The sequence below is a fragment of the Phodopus roborovskii genome, unplaced genomic scaffold, assembly GCF_943737965.1.
Source record: "Phodopus roborovskii unplaced genomic scaffold, PHOROB, whole genome shotgun sequence".
In the NCBI taxonomy this organism is placed as follows: Eukaryota; Metazoa; Chordata; class Mammalia; order Rodentia; family Cricetidae; genus Phodopus; species Phodopus roborovskii.
In genome coordinates, this window is record NW_026126413.1 from 11,016,435 (window position 1) to 11,041,690 (window position 25,256).

A 25,256-nucleotide genomic window follows, 5' to 3' on the forward strand; every position below is an offset into this window, starting at 1 on the left:
CAGAGAGAAGAATCCAAGGAAGAGAAAGAATCCTCAAACAAAGGGGTCATGCCCAGGCAAGCGCAGCCCCTTCTCTCATCTCTGAATCACACCTTAATAATACTAATGCCTCCAGCTTGCCAGCTTCAAGAATGCTGGCTGTTTCCACGTGTGCCTCTCAACTTAACCAAGTTCCAGTTCAGACACTGATCTCCATTAGAAAAGCAATACACTAAAGAAAAAGTCCTTCACTATAATGTTGACCTTAATCAAGCTGTTGCCTTGGCGATACACTATACTCATTTTGCATACATCTTGTTATTTCTAGATAGGGAAAAAGTTCAATAGTGAAAAATAGAGAAAGCTAGTTATTAGGGACAGCCTAAAGTTTTTTACTGATGCTGCGGTGATTTGAATGGCCCCAAAGGGGGTGGCACTATTAGGAGGTGTGGCCTTGTTGGAGGAAGTGTGTCACTGTGGGACAGGCTTTGAGGTCTCTTTTGCTCAGTCTTCCCTCAGCCCTCAGCGTGACAGTCAGCCAATTTCCTGTTGCCTGCAAGATGCATCCCTCTCAGCCCCAGAACCATGTCTGCCTGCATGCTGCCATGCTTCCCGCCATTATGGTAATGGACTGAACCTCTGAAACTATAACTGAGCCACCCCAATTACTTGTTTTCTTTATAAGAGTTGCCATGGTCATGGTATCTCTTCACAGCAATTAAAACCCTAAGACATACACATAGCCAAGCTGACTGTAATTGCCAAGATGTCACCTCCTCCTCCTCCTAAAATGTAGTCTTTAGTGTTAGATATGCTACACTGTAAACTCCCATTCCCTTCAGTGTTAAGCAGCACAGAGCTCACAATCTGCAGCATGTAACCAGACATCACAAAAAGCGAATGCTCCTGAGAGTTGAAAAGCCCTGTAGTTTTTCATTAGAAGTTATCTGTTGTACACTTGCCCTTACAATGCAAAACTCCGGCAGATGTGGCCCAGTGGTAAAGCACTTGGCTGCACAAAGCCATAAGTACAATCCCTAGACTCACACACACACACACACACACACACACACACACACACACACTGTTAAAGAAGTGTAATAAGTCTATATTGAGTAAAGAAATAAAGGGCATTGAGGGACTGTGGGAATAAGTCTTACTGCTCAAGTGTAAGAACCTGAGTGAGATCGTAAGAACCATACTTTAAAAAAAAAAAGCCAAGTGCAGCGACATGTGCCCACAGGCCCAGCTCTGGAGAGGCTCACACAAGAGGATCCCTGTAGCTTGTTGGCCAGACAGACTAGCCAAATCAGTGAGCACAGGTCCCAGCAGCAGATTCAAAAAAGAATAAAGTGGAGAGTAACTGAGGAAAACACCCAGCATCAGACTCTGACCTCCACAGGCATGCACATACACATGCGTTCATACACCCCTACACACAGGCACACACAAGTACACCAAAAGAAAAAAGAAAGAAAAAAAGAAATTCAGGAAATATAAACTAAAAATATATACTGGCAGGGAGGGAAAATAGTAAATCACTACATTTAAATCAAACACTTATAAGGCCAATAAAATTTATAAAGTATCTTTATTATCATAGAATTTATTTAATTTTACAGATACATATGTCCTTTTTTTCCTAGTCAGCAAACATATGACATTCCCATCAACTGCACAAGTTGCTGAATTATTGACAAAAGGCATCTTTGCACATGTCTACGTAACTTAGGAAAAAATGATTTCTTGAGTCTTTCAAAAATCTGTGTCTATAGCGTGTGGAAGAAGGAGTTGGAGCCTCCTCCCTGATGACTGAGCTATCAAAGAATCTGAAGGTGCTGTGCAAGCTGCCAGGAGAGAAAAATAATTAAACATCTTACATATATAAAGCTTACAAACCATAACAATGACCACCACAGCAAGATCTATCCGAGTGCCATAGAGGTGAATGAATCTTAGGGGTGACCAACAGTTACCTAACTTAACAGCCACTCAACAGTAAGGAATTCACACTTGGTTCTGTAAACCTAGCCAACAACCTGTGGTTGATAAGGCCATGGAACCTAGACAAGGAACTTTTATTACCACTTTCCTAAACCAGTGTAATTCTAAATACCTAAAAACATAAATACACAGGTAAGCGTAGCTCTCACTGTTCATTACAGAAGCTTCTTTTTGCATCAACACAGACCACCACAGGAAATCTACAACTGGTTAAATTACAGAGATCAAATGACCATGAGATGCCCAGCCCAACTGTTACATCTCCAACACAGCCCCTACTCCTGAGATTCGAGAAGCATAGCAGAAGCAAAGGTTAAAGACTGTAAGATGAGAATGTCTGCTGAGAGATGGTGTCTTCTATACGAGACAGGGAGCTGCACCCATGAAATCTGAACAATATGGTGATCTACATAAGACCTGCACCGCGACAACACCGGCTGACGGTCCAATGTGGACAGAGGCATTCTAGCAAGGCTCCACCCCAGATGAAGAGCGACAGGCAATTAATGGTTGCTGAGAGAGAGAAAAAGAGAGAGAGAATCAGTCTTCTCCAGGGTCTAGCCCCCTAGTAGGCTCTCCAATCCAAGTTGTCAGCCCTAAACATAGCAGGTTCTATTTATACATGTCATATGTGTGCACACGTGTGTGTGTGTGTGCGTGTGTGTGTTGCATGTAGCTATAAAAATTAAAGAAGAGGTCATGAGCTGAGTGAGGGGTGACATGGAGAAATTGGAGGGGGTAGAAATGATATAATATAGTACTGATGTAGGAAACTCCCAAAAAATCAACAAAAGAAATGTAAAAGGAGAAAGGGTAGCTTCTGCTTTGCTTCATTTCTAAGTATCTCAGGCCCGTTGTAAAAATAATCATTGCTTAAGTTACATATGGATACACACACACACAATAATAGAAAAACAAAAGCCATCCCTAATCTCTCCACAGATGGCTGCGAGAACAATGCTTCACGTAAATTCAGCCTTAGCGATAATCTGTCTAAAGCCACGCTTGCAAATCCCTTTGGAAAATCCTACGTGCTGGGTCCATAAAGATTTACTCTCCAGACAAAGGCATCCTGACTGGACATGTCCAAAATAGCTCTCAAAGGCAAACAAACAAAGTCACTGTGCACCAGGCACACGAAGAAGGGAGAAGGAGAACCGTGAAAGGCTATCAGCGGGGGAAACCGACCACATATTTGGAATTCTACAGGAATAAGTTAGCAACAAGAAGAAAACAGGCACCTGGCAGGAAAAAATGCAAAGGAAATTATTGAGACGTGATACACATCCTGTCAAAACAACACTCGAGGTGGTGATTCATTCCATTAGCATCTTCTAGAATTTGTGCAACTTTAAATGCTCCATAAGTTCAACTATGTTTACTGTGGCATAGAAGGATGTTGTGTTTTTGCTTCAAATGCTAATCTATTCATGTCACCCTGTGCCCAAAAAATACAATGAAAAGCAGAAAGTACTCCCTGAATCCATAGCCATGCCCCTTGCTGTCACCAAGACAAGACAGCACAGTGCCAATGACCTTCCCTTGTTTGCTTTCGGCTTGTGCTGTGGCCTTCAGTGCTGTTCAGTCTAATGGAATGCTTAGCCCTAAACTGGAGAGATGCCCCTCAGCAACAAAAACGTAATAATCAGATCACTGTTGACACACCACGAGTCACCAGGAGCTTTATCAGAATCTTGTCAAGGTGATAGCGTTCTCAAGTATTTGAGGTCAGAAAAATACAAAATTAGATATTTCCATATACCCCCCCACACACTGAGCCATCTCGCCAGCCTTCCCTATGAATTTAAGATGTAAAGCCATTATAAATAAGCAGATTGTCAGAATAGGCTTAAATTAGTTGGGTCTCTGTTTTGACCTTCATTTGTGTGTTTACGTGTGTGGTGCCGGCGAATGGACCCAGGGCCTTGCATATGCTAAAACAAGCACTCTACCACTGGCCTACAACAATCCGTAATCTAAATTGTTATACATAATTCTGTTGGATACTCTCCAAACTTTTCACCCCCTCAAATAGCCACTATAACAACAGCATTTATTTCCAAGCCCAACTTTGAAAGTGTTAAAGTATGGACAATGAGGAACCACATGTCAATGTCTTAAAACAAAACAATGGTTTGGGTTGGAATCCTAACTTCTGAAATTCCTCTAGCTTCGTTTATGAGCTAAACTGAAGTGCTGTGATATTCACTACATTTCCTCAATGCTGTCTTTGTGTTCATTTTAAAGTTTTCTTGTGTGTGTGTGTGTGTGTGTGTGTGTGTGTGTGTGTGTGTGTGTGTGTGCCCACAGAGGCCAGAAATGGGTGTGAGATCCCCTGGAATAGCTAGCTACAGGTATCTGTGAGGTACCTGATAGGGATGCAACTCCAGTTCTCTGCAAGAACACAAATTGCCCATAACCATTAAGACATCTGTCCAGTCCTACACTCTTTCTTGATTTCCTATTATTCACCAAAGCAGCCTCATATTTACAATACAGATTACATTTACAACAGCACGATTTGGGGAGGGGGGAAGCAAGCAAGCAATATGTGGTAACCTATTCTATCAGGCATGACTTCACTCAGGCTGCTGAAAGCAGCCAGTACACCCCATCTCCACATCACTGTCTACCAAACAGCAGAACAATGGCTAATTCAGCCGCACTAAGAACCTGAGTGAATTGGAGGCCTCTTATTGCTGGTCTCCCAGAAGCCAGCATCTGTCTCCCTCCAAGTAATTATCAAACAAATTCACTGAAGGCTCAAAAATCAGATACCCACCCCCCCCCCAAAAAAAAAACCTCCCTATAAAAGAAAATCTATAGAAAGAACGTCTAGAGACTCAGGAATTTGGAAGTCCTACCCCAACCCCAGCAAGTCAAATCCAAACAGAACAATGCCAGGTTCCTGCCCAAGTGTGGAAAGCAGCCATGAAATAGAATATCTTAAGCTTAAGATATCCTAAAAGGTGGGGGGTATGCTTTTAAACATGGCTCCTTGTGGATATAATTTGGCATCGTTTATATTAATCACTGGGAACCACATGATAAACTGGGTTTTAGAAACTCATTATGCCAGGCATGATGGCACACACCTTTAATCTCAGCACTCAGAACACAGAGGCAAGAAGATCTCTGTGAGTTCAAAGCCAGCCTGATCTACACAATGAGCTCCAGGCAGCCAAGGCTACACAGTAAGAACCTGTACGAAAAGAAAGATCACATATTTTAAGAGGAAAATTGAGCTGAAGGTGGTAAAAAGGAGAAAGAAGGAAGTGAACTATTTTGAATGTTCTTACTTTAGTTGAAAACTATCAAAAACGCCATACATTTCAAGGCATGTTTTCAACCAAGGCTAAGGGCAGTGGGGTGCAGTAAGTTCTGCTGCTAAAACAAAATTAATATCTATCTCCAGTCATCTTGGAATTCAATTAAAATACTTCCTAGATTATTACTGGTTCATTCTGCCTGGCTGCTCAGGAAGGGCCCTGAGGACAAAAACAATGTCATGGCCTTCTGTGACAGGGTCACCCCTCAGCCCTTCTCCCCTGTGAAGATGCAACACTGGACTGACATCTTCAAACCCACCTTTCTGAACATCTGCATGTAGCCAGCCAAGTGTCTAGGCACCTCTGGGCATCAGGCCCAATGCTAGATGGTAACCCACAGCCTTAAGGTATCATCCTCCCTCCATAAAATTCGAAAAATGGAGCCAGGCCTGGTGGCATGGACCTATGATCCCAGCTGCTCTCCAGCCAGAGACAGGAAGATCGAAAGTTCAAGGCCTGTTTGAGCTGCAAAGTGAGCTTGATGCCAGTCTAAGCACCTAAGTGAGACCCTGCCTCAAGAGAAAAAGTAAAAGGAGGAGGGGCTAGAAATGTAGCCAGGGTACAATGCTTGCCTAGCATGAGGCCCTAAATTCAACTGCCATTATCTATCCTTCAACCACCGGTGATAGTTGGGAGGGGGCAAAGGGGCCTGAGAGACAGAATGCACTGTGGAATGGGACAGCCCCAAACCTTTGGGTTTCAATGACATCATCGGGGCCCAGCGAGGTAACATGATCCACATAAGGATCCAATCCAAATTTCAGTTCTGAGCCAACCTGCCAGCAGTCAAACCCAACTCACAGTAACAAGACTGTTTCAAGACTCATTTACTCCAGATAGCTTACCCACTTCTGCAGAATGATAGCTAATGAAAATAAAGACTCCTGCCAGGAATGCAGAAGGAAAAGGAAAACCTGGCTCTTCGGGCCAAAGAGATGGTTCAGTGGGTAAAAGTACTCACTGCCAAGCCTGATGACCTGAGTTCAAAACCTACGATCCACATAAGGAGAGAACTGACTCCTGCAAGCTGTCCTCTGACTTCCACATGCTCACCATGGTTCACACCTGTACATATGCATACATGCATACATATAAACAAAAATACACATACGTATACCATAGTAGTATTCTTTTGTTATTGTTGTTAGTTTTTTTGAGACAGGGTTTCTCTGTGTAGCCTTGGCTGTCCTGGAACTAGCTACCCTTGAACTCACAAAAATCCACCTGCCTCTGCCTCCTGAGTGCTGGGATTAAAGGGGTGCACCACCACCACCTGTCTCCAAAATGGTATTCTTTTTAAGATTTAAAAATCTCTTCCAGGGGCTGGAGAGATCTCTTGTACAGGACCTGGGTTCTGTTCTTGGCACCTGCATTCCAGCGCACAGCAGTCTAACTCCAGTCCCAGGAAGTCCAATGCCCTCATCTGGCCTCCTCGGTCACCAGGCATACACATGGTGCACATACATGCAGGCAGGCAAAACACTCATACACATCCATAATTAACAACATAATTGCCTGTTCTGACAAGGCAATCTCCAAAGAACACTTAGTGTTCTGCCAAGTCAAGGCCTCCTTAAGCTGGTCATGGGAGGCTGAGTTTTCTCTAGCTCAGCCCCGTGTCTCTTATTCTGGAGTTTTCTGACAAGATCAGGCATGTTCAAGGTGGTATAGCCATAGGTACTCCGGAGTTTCAAAGGGTTCAATGCTATTGTGAAGCAACCTCAGGTCCCTAATGATCAAATCATTTTAAGATGTTTAGCACATTTAGATAAGAAGGCTAAAAATGAAAGTATGTGACGGTCTTGTCTCATAATGAACAATTTTTTTTTCCAAATTCTGACCTTTGAATTAAACATCAAGAATGCCTTGACAATGTTCTCTTGTGAATGAGCAAGCTTTGAATTTATTGGTAGTCCTATGAGCTTTGGGTTTATTGGTATGACAAGAAACCCACTACTTAAAGAAATACTACTTTCAGTGGGTAAGAGCACTTGCTATAAACAAGAAGACCTGAGTTCAAATCTCCCCCATCCACACAGAGCACCAATAAGCCTCAGCGCTGTGGAGGATGGAAACAGGAGGATCACTGGGGCTTGCTACTTGTCAGCCCAGACTCGGGTTCAGTGAAAGGCTCTGTCTGGATGGAATTAGGCAGAGAATGGACAGAACACCTAACAGCTTCCTCTGGCCTCTGCATGTGTGCAGGGGTTGATATGCATCCACAAACATAATTAAAAACCTAATTTTGGAGCTGGGGCTGTAGCTCAGTGATAGAACACTAACTCTGTGTGCATAAGGCAAACACACACACACACCTCTAGAAAAGCCCTAGTTAATAGGTGTTGTACAGGAAACTTGTTCAGTCTCTGGGGTCTATGATAACTGATACAAAAGCAACTTCCAGACCTCCATCCCTGAGAGCCTTTGACAAGTTGACATCTTGGCAGCTCTGAAAAGCAGCATCTGAGAGCTAAGTTGAGTTGCACACGAGAGTGAGTTTCTGAAGTGAGAAGCGCCAGGCTGCACTCTGCCACAAGCCATAAACCTGAGCCTTAGTTTTCACCACTTCACACCATCTGAATCTGCCTCCACCAAGCTGTACTCACAATTAAACCACACCAAAACATCCTCCCAGGCTGCAAGCAGAAAGGTCATCTTTAGCTTCATCTACTGAGATCAAGGCCAATTTGGGCTACTGGAGACCTTGTCTCAATATGAACTAATCAGGAATCACAACCATTCATAAAAATGGCCACAGACCTTCTGTTGCAAAGAAGATTGACGCCAAGGAAGCCTGAGAGGGTATTATACCCAGTGAGCTCACTAGAGCCAGGCCTCCTGACCCCAAGCTTACCACTCATACCAGTAAACAGTACAGATAATGGTGGCTGCCTTTAATTGCAGCACTCAGAAGGTGGAGGCAGGTGGATCTCTGTGAGTTCAAGGCCAGAGGACTCCAGGACAGCCAGAGCTACATAAAGAGACCTCGTCTAAAACAAATAAAAACAAAATAAAGGATGACTATTTTTCCTCCTCCTAACCCACTTTCAAGAAGAGAAACAGCTTAGTCAAGGATGGTGTCATCATGCAGATGACAGAGTATAGAATGCCACTTGGAGTTTATCTTATTCATAAAGAGGTGATGTTCTGGTCAGAAAGGGGTGAGGCTGTAACTCTCTGCTATGCAGAACACTTGCCTAGCTTAGGTAAGACCCTAGGGGCTGCAGGTCTTGTAACTATAAACTATGGGAACCGTGGAGAATAGCAGAGGAGTCCATCCAAGAGGTAAGCATTGTCATTACCATTTCCAAAGGCCGAGCCTATGGGTTCTAGGCAGAAGGCATTCCATGCTGCTCCCCAATAAGATTCTAGAGATCATGAAGGGGGATGCTACCCAAGAACTTCAAAGAGAAAGGCTTGAGTTACTTGAGAATCACCCATGCCCCTGGGTAGAGGCAAAACAGATAGTGTACATCCTTGTGACAAGAAGGACGGTTAACAGTGTGGTGGTGCCGGTACAAATGGTGGCCATTAGTTCCCACTACCTGATGCTGCTCACCATCTATCTGAAGAAGCCTGTGGAGATACCCATCTCACTCCACCTAACCCTTAGCCAAATAGCAGGGGTCTGTATCCTACAGAATGTAGTAGTGAGTGTGATAAATTTATCAATGCATTAACAATTTGCAAAGGGTAGAACAGTAACATGCAAAGAAATAAATCTAAGAGAGACAAATATTGCCCAGAGGACTAAAAAGGAAACCGCGAGTCTGTGAACAAGGTATGGCTCAGCCGCCACACACAGTAAAAGGAGCTTTGTAATTACATGATGGTTGTAAACTTCAAGGAGCAACCGCACCGCAGCTGGAATGGCATTGTTTCCAGAGTTCTGTGTGAAAGGATTTACACAGACTAGAGCACTTACTTAGTCCTTATCACAGACAGATCAAGGTGGAGGCTAACCGTGTGGGTGACTTGAAGGGCCTGGCCCTATGTCTGAACTGCAGCTGACTGTCCCCGTGAGCTGGGGAGCTGGGGGAGGAGTGGTCATACCGTGCTCCACCAAACTGCTTTTCTGAGAAGGAGGTGGCAGATTGGAATGTTCAGCACAGCAAGAGAATTCAAAACCATGTATGTTATCCATTTTTTTTAAATGTCATTACAAGAGCAATTGTTCAGAATGGCCTGCACGCGGCAGAATCGTGGTGAAGTTGGCTGAAAGAAACACCATTTGGCTTCCCACAGACCAGACTTTCTTTACTGCCTAGTAGTCCCTTATGGCTTAGCATAAGGACAGCTGCTTAGGCAGTTGGGAGTAGGCTGTGTGGGTGAAATGTTCACTGCCAGAGATCAGACAGAAGCTTCCAGGTGTCTGTCAATCCACAGATTCAGATTCCATCAAGAATTTCACTTGTTTCTCCTGACAGAAAGAGACCTCTTCTTTAGAGAAGTCCACAGAGTGGCCCTAATACATGAGGAAGGACAGCCGCCTGCGTGCTCTCTGGGAACCCTTGACCTCGCATCCCTGCATCCCAGTGGGTTCCAATACAATCCGTACACAATTCGTGAGAGCACGCTGCTACTAGTCTTTAAAGAGACGTTGAGGACTGGAAGGACTTCGGACAATTATTAGCAAAATAATTAATCAAGTAACACATATGCAATGCACGTTAAGCTCCCTGCAAAGTAGACTAAATCAGGATTCCTGCCACTACTGGTTGTATAGTCAGGTGGGAACACTGACACTCACACAGAAATACACGATAGGCCCAGTGCCTGGTGTTGTGGGTCTGGTGGCAAGTGATCAATAAGAAGGGCCAGCAATAGAGTGACAAGGGCTCAGCTAGAAAGGCAGCTCTGGGGCTACTAAGTTAATTAAAGGCTTCCAAAAGACTGTCTGAGCTGGCCATCAAGGATTATAATAGGTTGAATCTCAGGAGAACAGGCCTCCCATGAATAGGGTAAGCTTGAAGTTGAATCAGTTCTCAGTATCAAAGGGCTGCCGGTTTCCTAACCCTCACAGATCCTAAAATCCCAAGATGCTCAAGGTTCACGTGTATCAGTGTCGTATTTGCATGGAATCTGTGCACTTCCTGCATTTTAGATCATTTATAATAACCAAGGCAATGGCATTGCTATGTGCATGCTTGTGACCCAATTATATACAGATGTTAACAGCCAGGAAACAATCTGTACATTTTAGATGCAGGATTAACTTTCAATCTATAGCTCGCTGAACCTAAGGAGGCACAACTGAATACAGCAGGCCTACTGTATACAGCGATCATTAGGCATGGCTGATGGATGCTAAGTGTTCACAAAAAGAGACGACAGAGGATAACTGACATGTCAACAGCATGGGAGGAATGCCATGGGAAACAATATGCCCCGCTCCTTCTGTAGACCATGTAGGATAAAGGATGCCAGAAACAGCTAGAAAAGTAGCTTATGTTGGAGCGACCTCTTTTTCAAATGATATCAGGTCCACCTGGAATGGTCCCAGTGAATAGTACACCTGGGTTTGAAATCCTGCAGGAGGGGCTCAGAATAAATCGACCACTGCTTCATCAATCAGAGGGAACCCTGGACACTCTGAAACCCTAGCATTCGGATATCCAGCAAACCATGGAGTTGGTGAAGCAAGAAAAAAGGGGAACAGTTGACCAAGAGCCAGGTGGCGATACCCAGACATTAAGTCACAGGGCTTATGGCGAAAGCAGACTTCTGCAACCAAGGATCATTTGCCTGGACCACACAGCCCAGCAAAAATGTCTTAGAAGCCCTTAATGAGACTTCCTTTGCCCCAGAATTTATCTGCACCATAAAATCAAAGAAACAATCAGCTTGCTTATCATTCCTTTTCAGTGCTACCTATCTCACAAGGGGACCAGGTAGCCAGCTGACCCACGCACGTGGTATCCAGACTTCCTTGTCAGCAATCTCTTTGGACTTAGTCCAGAAAGATAACCGTAGTCTTTCGGTGTGCTGACCGTAAAGGCTATGACCACTGCTGCAGACATAGTACCGGCCTGGAGACCACGCATGCCCAGTCTTGTGGACTGCAGCCAGAAAAACTGAATGGAATGAGACTCTGGCCACTTGTAAATTTCAACACTGCACAGGATGTCCCAACTGAGAGGGTCGTAGAGGCCATGAATCTCATCCTTTCTGGATGAAGACCAGAAAAGACGCCTACTTGGCCAAGGTCACAACGCAGATGAGAGGGTATGAAGAGGTCTATGTGTGCCTTAGACCCCCCCAGACAAGGGCAGTTTGCCCTGGATCACACTGACATTTCACCACCTTTGCAGCTGGAAAGAACGCCCACTAAAGCCAGGCATGCAGTCGGGTGCTGGGGACCAAACCCAGGGACTCACGTGCTGAGCTTTGGGTTCTAGCTACCACTAAGCTCCACCTCCAACCCATACCACCCTTTCTAAACCCTTCATTGCCATCTGCCATCAACATAATGACCACCAATTTGTGACACCTACTCCATAATTTATCTCATCAACAAGTGACGGACGTCAGTGACGCTGGTGAAGCTGGTTATTGTTATCCTGGCTTCACTTTTTTTTTAACCTGGTATTGGTATTTAACCCAGGGTCTTAATGCATGCAGGGCAAGGTATTCTACCCCTGTGGATTATGTCCTGCCCTTGTCATTTCCATTTTTAAAAAATGGAAAACCAGAGGTAGAGAGGGGTCACACAGCCAGGACAAAAAATAGGTCTGTCTAATTCACTGTACCTTCAAAGTCCACACCTGAAAACATCTCATTAGACTTTATGACATATGAATTCATTAAATTATAAAACAAGGAAAAGAGAGTAAGCATTTAACACCAGGAGCATGACTACCAGTGGTAACTAAAAGCTAACTGTTTTTAAAGTATATCCCGTAGGCTGACTAGATGACTTGGTGAGCTAAAGTGATTGTTCCCAAACCTGATGAACTAAATTCAGTCCTAAGAACTCACCCAGTAGGAGGAAATAATCGATCACTAAGAGCTGCCCACCACATGTGTGCACACATAAAAATAAGTAAGTAAATAAATAAATAAATGCTGCCCACTGACCTTCACATGTGTGCACACACAAAAATAAAAATAACTAATTTTTTAAAAAAAATCTCTTGATCATATATTTGAGTTTAAAATTTTTATTATATGTATTGTTTGTTTTGTGTGTGTTTCTATGTTTTGGCTCAGGTGTGGAAGTCAAAGGACAACTTTCAGGAGTTGGTTTTCTCTTTCCACCCAATATGGATTCTGAGGATCAAACTCAAGTTGTCTGGCTCAGCAGCAAGGGTGTTTGCCCTCTGAGCCAGCTTGCCAGCCCTCAAATATCTATCTGTTAAGGAAAAGTCTGGTTACATGTTTGACGGACTGTTGAAAGCATGCAAGCATTTCAAGTACATAGTTTTCCCTGCTCAGTGGTCACAAGAAGCTTGTCCCTTGCCAGAGGTAGGATGTGACTCACCTGGTGGCTTGGAAGGGTCTCTTCTGAGTAAGCTCCAGTTACTGCCTACTTGGGTGGCCCCCCCAACACACACACACACACACACACACACACACACACACACACTCCTCTGCTCTTCAAGAAACATCATTTTTATGTTAAGTTTCTACTAAAATCAAACCTCAAAATATTAATAAACCAGCGACTGAACCTCTAAAGATTAATAAAATGTATTTTTGATAAGCATATTCAAAACCAACATCACTGGAATAAATAACCAACATCCAATTATCTATTTTTCACTTTCCCTCTTATTAAAGAAATGATGTCAAATCTCATTACCTTGCTTACCCTGGAGAAGAAATCCAGGAGCAATAACGGCTCAAATAAGCAAATTACAACTGTATCTAAGATCAAATTTGGGGGGGGGGGAATGGGAGTGCATTAAGAAGATGTACTACTGCACAGACTCATTTCCCCAGCCAGATGTCTTGGTGGTGGAGCAAGCAAAAATCCATCCTGCAAACAGGACCGATCCTAAAAACACAAGAGCCACAGGACTGTCACCCTGTGCCTGAAGTCAACCACCCAGGCCATGAAGGCAGAGAGCAGTAACAGGCACACAGCCACCCCTCAAATTTGCTGAGTGGATGAAAACAGAAGAAAGTTTTCAAACAACATGAGGCACATGGTAGAAATTTTCAAAACGTCCAAGCAACAATGCTTTGAGTTTGACAACATCTTTTCAATACCATTATAACAACAGCAAAACAAGCTACCAAGGACTGCATGAAATAACAGACTATAATCTGCTCCAGGGCAAAACAAAAAACACAAACAAAAACCCTCTCCTATGCATGCCTGACCTGCACCTGATAAGCAAGAAAAACGTCTCTAAGCTCAGCTTTGCCTAAGCAAGAGATCCAGTACAATTCTAACATGACAAAATTCCCTGAGTTTCTGTGTTTCAAATAGACCACTGTTTTTTATTTACACCTTCTGTAGAAGTTTCTCAGACTGACCGAACTCTTCATAACAAATCATACCTAAGGTCACAGGGGAACAACCCCTCAGCTACTCTGTCCCACTGAAAGTAACAACATAAGTACTATTGCGATGAAACCAAATCCACAAATGCCAGAACTGTCCTATCTCCCAGGACATTAAAGCAAAATAAAATTACAGCCAGCTGGGAGTTAGAGAATAATTTGGGGCTATTTAGCACCCTCCTAACCATTTACTGGCAGAAAAGGTATTTCCAACATTTACATTATGAATCTTTCTTCTTGGGAGTCAAGACTTGATCTCAAACTCGGGAAGGATGTGGTTAGAGCCTAAGGAACAATTTTATACGAAAACACTTAATCTTAAAGTAATAGTATATCCCACCACTTAAAACTCACTTAGGATTTGTTGCTGTTTTTTTTCCTTTTTTTTTTTTTTTTCTTTTTCTCACATGGCATACTAAAAGAAAGGACGCCACATGTATCAAAGCACATCTGAAATGCCTGTCCAGTAGACATCTTAGCCACAAGAATGGTTTCTTATGAGAATACAATAAGAAAATACTTTAGAATTTTCCAAAGTACAGCCATGGTTTTAAAAAGTGTAGTGAAACCCTAGCAGGGCTAATGAAATTTCACAGATCCTTCATTACACTCTGATTTCCTCTGTACCTTTTAACATTTATTAACTGCTTAGAGGGCAGGCGGCACTTCAGAGGAGAGTCCCATAACACACCTGTTAGAGAACCTCTTCACCAACCACTGGCACGGCTGTACAGCCTCGATAAGAGAGAAAGCAGTCACACGCATGGCAAACACTGATTGTCTGCTCTCCAGTCTTGTGTCACATTAGCCACAACACTCCCAGACATCCTGTACGAAAGAACTAGTTCTGTGCCTCAGTGTCCCTAACCACTAAGTATCAGGTGTGGTATTATACAAGTTCTAGAGCCAAAATAATTACACATAATCACCTGTAAAGTCCACATCGGAATATTACATTGAAAAGCTATCAGAGTACAACTTCCCAGGGCTTTTTGCAATATTCTCTTCCTTCAAATAGTCCAACGGAGTTAGTTCGACTATTCATCAAGATAAGACAAACACCTATTTGTTTTAACAACATTGACATAAAAATCCAAGACAGGGGAATGGAAACCTTCCCAGAAAAGGTTATCTATCAGTGCTTGGATTATCGTGTCCAAAGTAGATCCCACAGAACCTAACTAGGGCAAGCCTTTGATTTCGTTTACTGAGACAGCTTCGGGGCCTAGGAACAGAAGAGGACAAAATACAGAAAAGCAGTGTATACGTGCTTCATAACTATTTCTTGACTACTTAGTGCAGAACCACTGGCCATTCTCCACAACTTGGAGTGTATGACGAGCCTAAGTACCAACTCCAGCAGAGGTCAGGGAGCCAGAAGCTGGCAAACACAGATGTTGCCCTTCCCCCCAGGACCCACCCAGCTGTAACCAATAAATAGACAGGGCGCTGTAGGGCGCCTAAAGTAGTCTCCCTTAGAAACCTGACTGGTATCTGGGAAACCCGAGCTGGTTTTCCTGGGTGGTCTGAACACCCAGTGTCCACAGGGCTCACAAGGGAGCATGCCTTCTCCACCCGTGACCCCTACCACCCACACTCCAGTATTCCAGCAAAACCCTTAAAACAAGTGCATGGATGAATCCCCACGGAATCCTAAAGCCCCCCCCCAAACAAGATAACCACAGGTGCTTTTGTAAACTGAGCAAATGCTTTCACAAGAAATAAATGTCCTGAGCCTGAGACTGGGGTCCCCCAAGCACCTGAACCTCCGCCAGAAGCACAGATGGGAAGAGGCTGTGAAGAGAGGACCCTGGCTCTCGAGGCACTCCCACATGCTATTGATTTCCATCGATGAGCTGAGGTTGAACTCCCTCACCCTCCGCACCCTCCCACCCCAGTGCCCGAGGAGGTGAGGGGTGGCTGCTGCCTCCTCCCCGGTGCGCTCAGCCACTGCCGCCTCCGACCCCGCAGCGCCGTGCACTTGTTGCCATCCCCCAGAGACCAGGAGGCGGCGCCCATCCCTCGGGCTGCCCAGCCGGCAGGGTGCAACCTCTGGCCACCTCTGCAGACCCCTGAGTCCTCGGAGACCCTGGAGGAACTTGGTCCCCTGCGAACTCCGGTGGGCAAACTTCACCCGGGACTGCGGGGGAGACGAGAGCGATGGCTACCGCGGTCAGCCTTTACCTGGAGTTGTGGCCCGGGAGCGCCCGGAGCCCTGGCCAGGCGCTGTCCCCGCGGCCTGCCGAGGGCGAGGGCGACACGCCGGCCAGCGTCGCCCTGAGCGGGGAAGCCGGTCCCCAGCTGCCCACGCCCCTCCGCTCGGCTGCTCGCACCGAGGGGCGGAGCCGCCGCTCCCCGCTCGCCCGCCGCGCCCACGGCTGGGGCCGCCCCCGCGCCCCCCGGTTCCCGCCTGCCCACCTCCGGCCTGCCGGGCTCGCCGCCGCCGCCTCATCACATGGCCGCGCCCGCCACCGGCTCCAGGAGGAAACCTGAAGCTGCTGCGGCTCCGCCGCCCCCTCCCTCCGCGGGGCGGCGACCGGTCGCCTCGGCTTTCCTCCCGCGGCGGGCACTGAGTGGGACCTGCCGGGCCAGGGCAGGGTTGCACCCTAGCGGCGGCGCCCGCTCGCCCCGGGGGCCTCCACGCCCTGGTGGCGCCGGAGGAAGGAGCTGGCCTGTCAGCTCCTAAGGGGAGCAGTGCCAGGCCCTAGGGAGGCTCGGGTTGTCCTCAGCCCAAAGCCACCACACCCGGGACATAATAGCACCCGGGTCTGTTACAATAGGAAGTGCTATTTTAAAAGAAGCAACCCTCTTAATTCATGGGGGTGATGGATGTTACTCTGGTCCAAAGCTTTACAGCTTTGATTCCCTGGGCTTTTATGTACACAGGCATCTAAGTGGCATTAAAAATAAATAATAATTTTTTAGAAAGCCATAGCCATTTATACAGTACTCAGCAATGTGAAGGGACCCCCTGGTCTTGCTGCACCTTAATTACTGAGCACTGACTCAACCCCAAGGTAAAAATTCTCTCCGTTGTACAGCTCACCCTAAAAATAGGTTTAAGACGAGCATTGCAGTTTTAAAGATAAAATTGTGCAACTGCTTTTTCTGCAATTACCTTGAATATTGGCTTTGTTTTCTCAAGAAGATGTCTACACATAAACAGGAGAAGTGTGGTGGCCACAAGAACTGGGCCACCAAGTCTCCAAATCAGAAGCAGGACCCCACCCTAACCATCACCACAAGATGCTCTGGGCCACCCTCCTAATGCTCCTTGTTTAAACAGGGCCGGAGGATGGCGGGACAGCAAGAAAAGATGCCCATCAAGGACCTGAAGATCGGGACCGGACCTTGGCCTGGCACCATTGACACTTGCACTCACATCAACTTATCTCACACCGCAGAGCCCTGGGCCCCAAACAAGAGCCCTCTCCACTGAAGGACCTCAAGGTCCTGAAGATAAAAAAGAAAAGCAGTAATAATATTATTTTCAAACATCAATATTTTCAGTTTGAAAATGTCAACTGGAGATTAGCTGAGTCAACACAGCAGACAAAAACAGTTTCCCAGCTGGTTAGCAGAAAAGCTCGGGAAAGGAGACCCCTTTGTAGCTGTTGTCCTTTGATTTCGTTCCCCGCCCCCCTTTTCATTGATCCCGTCCTATAGCTAGAAAAAGAGGAAGACATTGCGGGAGGGGAACAGGTATTGTAAGACGTGACCCCGACCTCTTCCACACTGAAAAGAAGCAAACAGGAAAGCTGTCGCTAAAACTCTCAGCAGGACTGTAGGTGAGGACGTGTAACCCTGCTAGCTGTGCTGCCTCGTCCTCTCTCAAGCACTGGGCTTGATCAATATTTAAGTAAGTACTTGGCTTTCAACTGTTCTGGGTTCAAACTCGAAGCGCATGCTCTGGTAACTTGCAAAGAAGCCGGTGACGGCCTGAGGCAGGAAGATATCCCTTGTGTAAATAACCCTTTGCATCTGCTTGATTTCGCTCCTGCAGATACAGGTCATTCAGGACACGGATAGCACTGAGCCGGGCTGGAACTGCATGTGTTTAGAATTCAGACAAAGCCTGCTATTCTCCGGCCACAGACAAGGAGTGTTCAGCCAGGAAGAAAGCAGGTGGGCAACTCTGCTGGCATTGTCCCAGCTCTCCAGGCAGTCCTCTGCCAAGTACCCCAGCTGGTCTGTCCTGCCTAGCAGTCCAACCTCCATTCATCCTTAAGCGTTATGCTACCCAGGCCAACTCCGTAAGTCCCAAACTCTGGTTGTCTGCAAGAGCAGTACTAACTCTTCACCACAGAGTCTTGTCTTCAGCCCCCACTTAAAAGTCAGACTCCAAGTTCCAGAGAGACTGTACACAGAGAAAAGAGGCTGTCCTAGTTAGGGGTATCATTGCTGTGATGAAACACCATGACCAAAGCACGAGGTGGAAAGCGTGTGCTTGGCTTACTCTTCCACATCACTGTCCATCACTGAAGGAAGTCAGGACAGGAACTCAAGAAGGACAGGAACCTGGAGGCAGGAGCTGATGCAGAGGCCATGGAGGGGTGCTGCTTACTGGCTTGCTCCACATGTCTTGCTCAGCCTGCTTTCTGATAGAACCTACAACCACCAGCCCAGGGATGGCCCCACCCACAATAGACAGAACCCTCCCCCATCAATCACTAATCAAGAAAATGCCCAACAAGCCTACCTATAGCCCAGTCATATGGGGCATTTTCTCAATTGACATTCCCTCCTCTCTGACGACTAGCTTGTGTCAAGTTGACGTAAAACGGAAGCCAATCCTAACTTGCTTTTTAATGCTATGACGAATACCATAACCAAAAGCCAGTGGGGAGGATTCCTGATCCCACTCCATTAAATTAAGGCAGTATCCTGGGGGCAGGAACTGGAGTGGAGGGATGTGCTTACTGGCTTGCTTTTCCATATAACCCAGGGCCACCTGCCCAGATACACTACTGCCCACAGTAGGCTAGGCCCTCCCAAATCAATTATTAAAAAAAATTTTTTAAATTCTCCTGTATACTCTACAGGCCAGTTTGATGGGAGCATTTTCTCAGTTGAAGTTCCCTTTTCTCAGGTGACTCTAGCTTGTGTCAAGTTGGGAAAGGAGAGGAACTAACAGCACAGAGCCAACATGCTCAAAACCAGGGGGACAGATCTCAAGTGGGACACTATCCATGCACAAAATGGCATTTACCTTCAGCTAATCCCCAGAGGCCTGAAAAACTCCAACATTAGAGACCTGTTCCACATCTGTTGCCATTCTTTTTAAAATGATGTTTTAAAATGAACTTTTTAATGTAAGCATACCAAGCAATGGGTTTCATTGTACATGGGGCAGGGCTGTTTATATTCAATGCAGTTCTCTCTTCTGGCTACATATTATCACCTCCAGGAAGTAAAAAGTATTGACCCAGGGCCCCACGCTAGACCAGAATCTCCAGGGGATGGGGCCCAGGTTTGTGAGTCCCCCAGGGGATTCCAAAGTCTAGATCAAGTTGCAATCAGATGAAAGGGACTGAGTTTGTCGCCAGTGCAGGAGGATGAGAGTCAGCCTTCAATGACACAAGGGCAAGTGACATGCCCTCCCTTCCATTTCTCCTGTGTTGGACAATCTGCTCAGAACTTGGGGTGTGCTCTGCTTCAGGGACAGGGATGTGTGCACACGAATCGTGTTGGGATTGTTGAAAGGCGAATTGTTGTTTAATATCAGCTGAAGGCTGCGATGCTGCATTTCAGATGAGCTTCGGAAGGTGCCCACCTGCCTGGTCTCCAGACCAACCTCCAGCATCAATGTAATAGAGACTCAAACCAGGTATGGTAGTGCATGCCTATAATCCCAGCACGTGGGAGATTGAAGAAAAAGGATCACCGGAGTTCAAGGCAGCCTGAGCTACATAATGAGTTCCAGGCCAGCCTAGACCATACTTAGAGAGGTCCTGTCTTTTAAAACAAGGTATTTGGAACAAGGTAACAGTGGGCATGCCTTTAATCCCAGCACTCAGGAGGCAGAGACAAGTGGAACTCTGTGAGTTCGAGGCCAGCCTGATCTACAGATGAGTTCCAGGACAGCCAACGCTATATTAGAGATATCCTGCCTGGTGTGTGTGTGTGGGGGGGGGATCCATGCTAATCCCCACACTTGGAAGGAGGAGGCACTGTCTAGGTTGGATTAGCCACCTGCCTTCCATACCCATATTTGTTCTGGAACATATTTGAATAGAAGCTGTCCACAAAAAGAAGAGTTCTCAGTGGCCGTTATGAAAGGAGAAGCTTATTGTTCTATTGGGATATGTGTGCAGCTCCATGCAGGTGAGGGTCCCAGCCTTCAAGGTACATTGCTAGGGGAGGATGTGTGTACATTCGAGGCAAGGTATAGGCTGCCAAGTGCATTGTAGAAGAGGGATATGTGAACCAAAAGTTCAAGACCACCCTGGTCTGCACAGCACAATCCTGCCTCAAAATACAACAATGCAAAACAAATAAGAACACAAGTTCAAAATATACATAATGAACAAGCAGAGAAAAAGGCAATATTTGTTATAAAAGAAGTCACTATCCCAGACTATTTTTAGTCAAGGAATAGTAAGTGCTAACTACTTACAAAATGCATATGTTACAATCTTTGAATAAAAGAGTAGACCATATTTAGCCAGTTTTAAGTATAAAATCTTTCTGAGCCAGGCATTAGCAGTGCATGCCTTTAGTCCCAGCACTTAGGAGACAGAGGCAGGCGGATGAGTTCTAGGCCAGCCTGATCTACAGAGCTAGTTCAAGGACAGGCTCCAAAGCAATACAGACAAACCCTGTCTCAAAAGAAAGAAAGAAAGAAAGAAAGAAAGAAAGAAAGAAAGAAAGAAAAAGAAATCTTTTTGACAGGGCAAAAAGTCTATTAGGCAAAACTGGCTTTGTACCAAAGGTATTTTTCAAGGCCTACAAAAATGTTTTAATTTCTCTTGAGCTTGGGAGTAAAACACAAACTTTTAGGTCAAGGAAAAAATGTCTTACCATGTAATATTAGTATCTTTATCTGAAGTAGTAAATTATGATTTTTTTTTTCTTATTTTAATTCTTCAGGAGAAGAGGCCTACAAAGCTAAAATGCACAGGGCCCACAGAAATCTCCATACACACAAGTTCTCAAAGTCCATGTTTGTCCCAGATAGTTAGAAAAGCCTATAGACCTTCCTATCAAAGCTGATATTTGCATAGAGCTGCTTACGTGAGTGACAGGAAGATATTAGGGAAATTATAAATATACCTCTTGAGTGGAACCAGCCCTATAAATATACAGAGTTTGACAGTTCCCACACATGCAGTTTGTGGAACACAGTTGGTGCACAAAATATTGTTTATTCGGCTAATCCCTAGGGACTTAAAACTCTAACATTAAAGATTCGTTCCACCCGTATTGCTACATTTTTCTTAGCATTTTTAAAATGAACTTTTTATGTAAGTGCACCAAGCAATGGATTTCATCATGGGGCGTATGCGCACACACATGTGTGCGTACATGCATGCATGTGTTTGTGTGTGTGTATTCTTGCCAAAATGGCTACACGTGACTTCCAGCTGTATCCTACTTCTTAAATATTAAGCCAACTTAAGACCCCCTTTTTGATCCCCAGGCATAAGACAGTTCAAAGAGTCATTCTCAACTGCACACTGTGTCTATACATCTTCTACCGTCATCAGATGTTCCAGAGTGCTCCAGTGTGGGTGTGTAAGAGAGAACTACGTGTACCCAATGTTTCTCCAATTCCCTAACACCTGTCCAACACTGATAGGAACATGTTAAGTCTCAGCCTGAAGCAAGCTTTCACGGTTATATAATAAAAGCCCCTTTAAAAGATACTTGATAATTGAGACACTAACACCATTTTAATTAGGGTGGCACAACTAGTCACTGATTATACCTGTGGGAAATAATGGGTGTGCAACTGTCACATGGGCTGTAATTATATTGAAGACTTCTGGTGACTGGTGACATGACAGATGTGAGGATGAGACCCTACCTCTCTGCTCATGATGTCATCTGAACACTGCTAAATGCATGTGTGGCTCTGGACGCTCTTACTCATCAAAGACGATCCAGTTCCTGTTTTCCTATTTACAAAGGGCAGGCAAAGGAAGGGAACCAGAGAGGAAACTCCAAACAAAATAAGGATGAATCTGTTTCCCTCCCACAAGAAGTTATATAAAGTATTTTCACTAAGCTTTTCAACTTCATTTGAATACATCTGATAGCTTCTAACATAGAATCTAAAATGAAATCAGAACCTGCCATAAACGGATCTCAGAACTTTTGTCTAGCCCTACCTTAACTAACCTGCAATTTCTGAAGCTGATTTAAAAGACCTAGAGTCAGGGTTAAAGGCAATGCACCGAAGCTGCTTTGTTACTGTTTTCACGTCTGGAAGATGTGTGTCTGTTCACTTGGTATAGCTTTGTCTCCAGCACTCAAAAAATGCAGGCAGGGCAGGTGAGTTTACGGAGGGGTTCACACCTCAACCCAACCTGAACCAGCTTAACAATTATATGCAATATGCAGAGAAAAACTGCACACTTTTATAAGCGCTCACATTGGAGAGAGAGAGAACGCTCAACTAAATAACCCATGGCATAACCCAAGGGTTTAGAAAAACATGAAGCCAAATCCAAATGACTATAAGAAATTAGAAATAAAAAAAAGTATTCTAACCAATAAGTAGATTAATGAACAGTTCTGAAAAGAAAACACCAAGAAGCCAATAAATATTTTTTTAAAGTGCCCAATATCCTTAGACATCAGGGAGATGCAAATTAGAATCTCTTTGAGAGTCCGTCAGAATAGTTAACATCAAAAAAACAAATACTAGTCTTTGATGTTGGGAGTATAAACCAGGATAGCTACTATGATATTCAGTATGGAGGTTTCTCAAAATAAATAAATAAATAAATAAATAAATAAACCTAAAAATAGGACGGCCCAGCTCTCTCACTCTTGGTAATATATTCAGGGGAGTCTAAGTCGTATTACAGAAATGCTTGTACATCCATGTTTATGCTTGCACAGTACAACAGCTAAGAAGAAACCTAGCCCACCAATATTTGAGCAGATAAAGAAAATGTGGTGTATATTCGCGGTGAAATTTTATTCAGTCAAAAGAAGAAAGAAAAACAAAATCATGACATTTGCAAGAAAAATATGGGGCATTTTGCTAAGGAAAGCAAGCATGACTTAGAAGAGAAAATACCACATTTTTTTCATGTGTGACTCCTAGATTTTGATTTTTGTATATTGGGGTGTGGGGCATGGGCCATGAAACTAGAAAGGAGACCATGAGAAGGGAAAAGAGACCTGGGGTCAGAAAGAGAGAAAAGAAAGGTAATGGACTCATGTGACACGGAATCATGAGAGGGCTACTGGCGAGAGGGAGGGGGAGGGGAAGAGGGCGAGAGAGGGAAGTAGGAGAGGAATCTTGAGGGAACCTATGGGCCAGTGGGGACTGGAAAGAAGATAAGAGAAGGAGGAAGGGGAGGGAGGACAAAGTGGCATAGCAGGCTTTCTAGGACCACAGCCTCCAAATCGTAACACAAAGACTTACTGTTAATTGTGAATGCTCGGCCTTGGCTTAGGCTTGTTTCTAGCTAACTTTTTTCTTTAACTTAAATCATCCCATTTCTATTAATCTATGTGCTGCTCCAAGGCTTGTTTACCTCATGTATGTACTGTCCATTCTGCTTTCCTCCTTTCTCTATGTCTGTCTGTCTGTCTGTCTGTCTGACCCCTGCCTAGCTGACCGGCTCCCCTTTCCTCTCTGCCTCCCAGCCCCTTACCCCTCCTCTGCCTCGCTATTGGCCATCGGCTTTTTATTAGACCAATCAGGTGCTTTAGGCAGGCAAGATGAAACAGCAGCACATCTTTACACAGTTAAATATTCTACTCCACAACACAGCGGGTTTGGAAATGACATAATGAAACTCATTAGCTTGTATGTTAATTTTGAAAATTAAAAAGGAAAGGGAACTATAGCATTTGGCTTCAGGATTTAAAACTAAGCCATTGAAACTGAAGACAAAAATAGTGTGTGAGGGGGGAAAAGTAAAGTCTTATTAGTATATTGCGGAGGTGAACAAGAAAACTATGTACCTATAAAACAAAAATAAGTCACTGTGAAAAAGGAGTCACCAGAGGACAAGAATTAAAGATAGGAAATAGTAAATTTTAAAGTTTAACATGGGGTTGATAATAAAGGCATAGAAATGTCCCAGAAAGTTGTGTTGTTGCTGTTTTTAAGACTAATGCACAGGACTGGGCATGGAGCTCAGGCTTCCCATTTGCTCAGGGCCCTGGGCTGCTATCTCTGTGTTCTCTCTCTCTCTCATACACATACACACACACACACACACACACACACACACACACACACACACACACTCCCCCTCTCTTTGTCTCTCCACACACATGCACATGGAAAATATGAAATAATTGTTAAATCAATATTAATCTTACCTATCTAACATCCCATTAAAAGAAATTCCAAGATAAGAATGAAAAAGGGATGAAAGAGATGATTAAAGAACAAATTTTAAACTCAAGATTCAGGAAAATGTATATGTCTTCATTAGGGTTACTATTGCTGTGATCAAACACCATAATCAAAGCAACTAGGGGAGGGCAGGGTTTCTTTCACTTATACTTCCGTAGCACTGTTCATCACTGAAGGAAATCAGGACAGCGACAGTTCAGAAGCCTGGAAGCAGGAGCTGATGCAGAGGCTATGCAGCTGATGCAGCCTGCTATGGCTGGCTCTGCCCGGACGGCATCACTCACAATGGGTTGAGCCCTCCCACATCAATCACTAAGAAAATGCCTTACAGACAGATCTAATGAAGGCATTTCTCAACAGAGATTCCCTCCTTTCAGATAACTCTGAAAGGCACAAAAATAGCCAGGATAGTTTACTTCTAATAGATCTTCAAGACCTGTAAAGAACGTTAAGGTACACAGACAAGACTGTTTTGCTCTATGCAACACTTTTGAAAACATCAAAAACCGAAACAATGTAATTGTTCATATGGTTGTTTGGTTAGATAAACTATAGAACTGCCATCATGCAGTTGTACTAACTTGAGGCTGGAGTGGCCCAGGGTGAGAGGACTTGCTGCTCTACCAGGGGACCCAAGTTCTGTCCCCAGCACCCCTATAACTGATGATAACTCCAGTTCCAAAGGACCCTCCACCTCTAGTCTCTGTGAGCACCTGTACTCATATACATGTACTCACACACAAATGCACACATACGCACATAATTAAAAAGAAAACAAATCTTTTTACAACATACAATAAATAAATAGCGAGGGAATCGAGGCAAAGATCCAATGTCCTGAGAATGGAACTCAGGTGGTCAGGCATGGCAGCAGGTGCCTTGGCCCGCTGAAC

General features: G+C 44.6%; 1 protein-coding gene across 2 annotated transcripts in view; it reads right to left on the bottom strand.

Moving 5' to 3' along the window:
- Arhgef28 (Rho guanine nucleotide exchange factor 28) overlaps positions 1-16,414 on the bottom strand; it is a 286,411-nt gene extending 269,997 nt beyond the window's left edge. Inside the window, exon 1 of one of the 2 annotated variants that reach the window (XM_051183017.1) lies at positions 16,239-16,414. In XM_051183017.1, the coding sequence (XP_051038974.1) occupies positions 16,239-16,272 (34 nt within the window). In that variant the 5' untranslated portion in view covers positions 16,273-16,414. Of the gene's footprint in view, positions 1-16,004; positions 16,143-16,238 lie in introns of those variants that run through there. The other variant, XM_051183018.1, reaches the window with a different exon arrangement.
- Between the last annotated feature and the right edge of the window lie 8,842 nt (positions 16,415-25,256).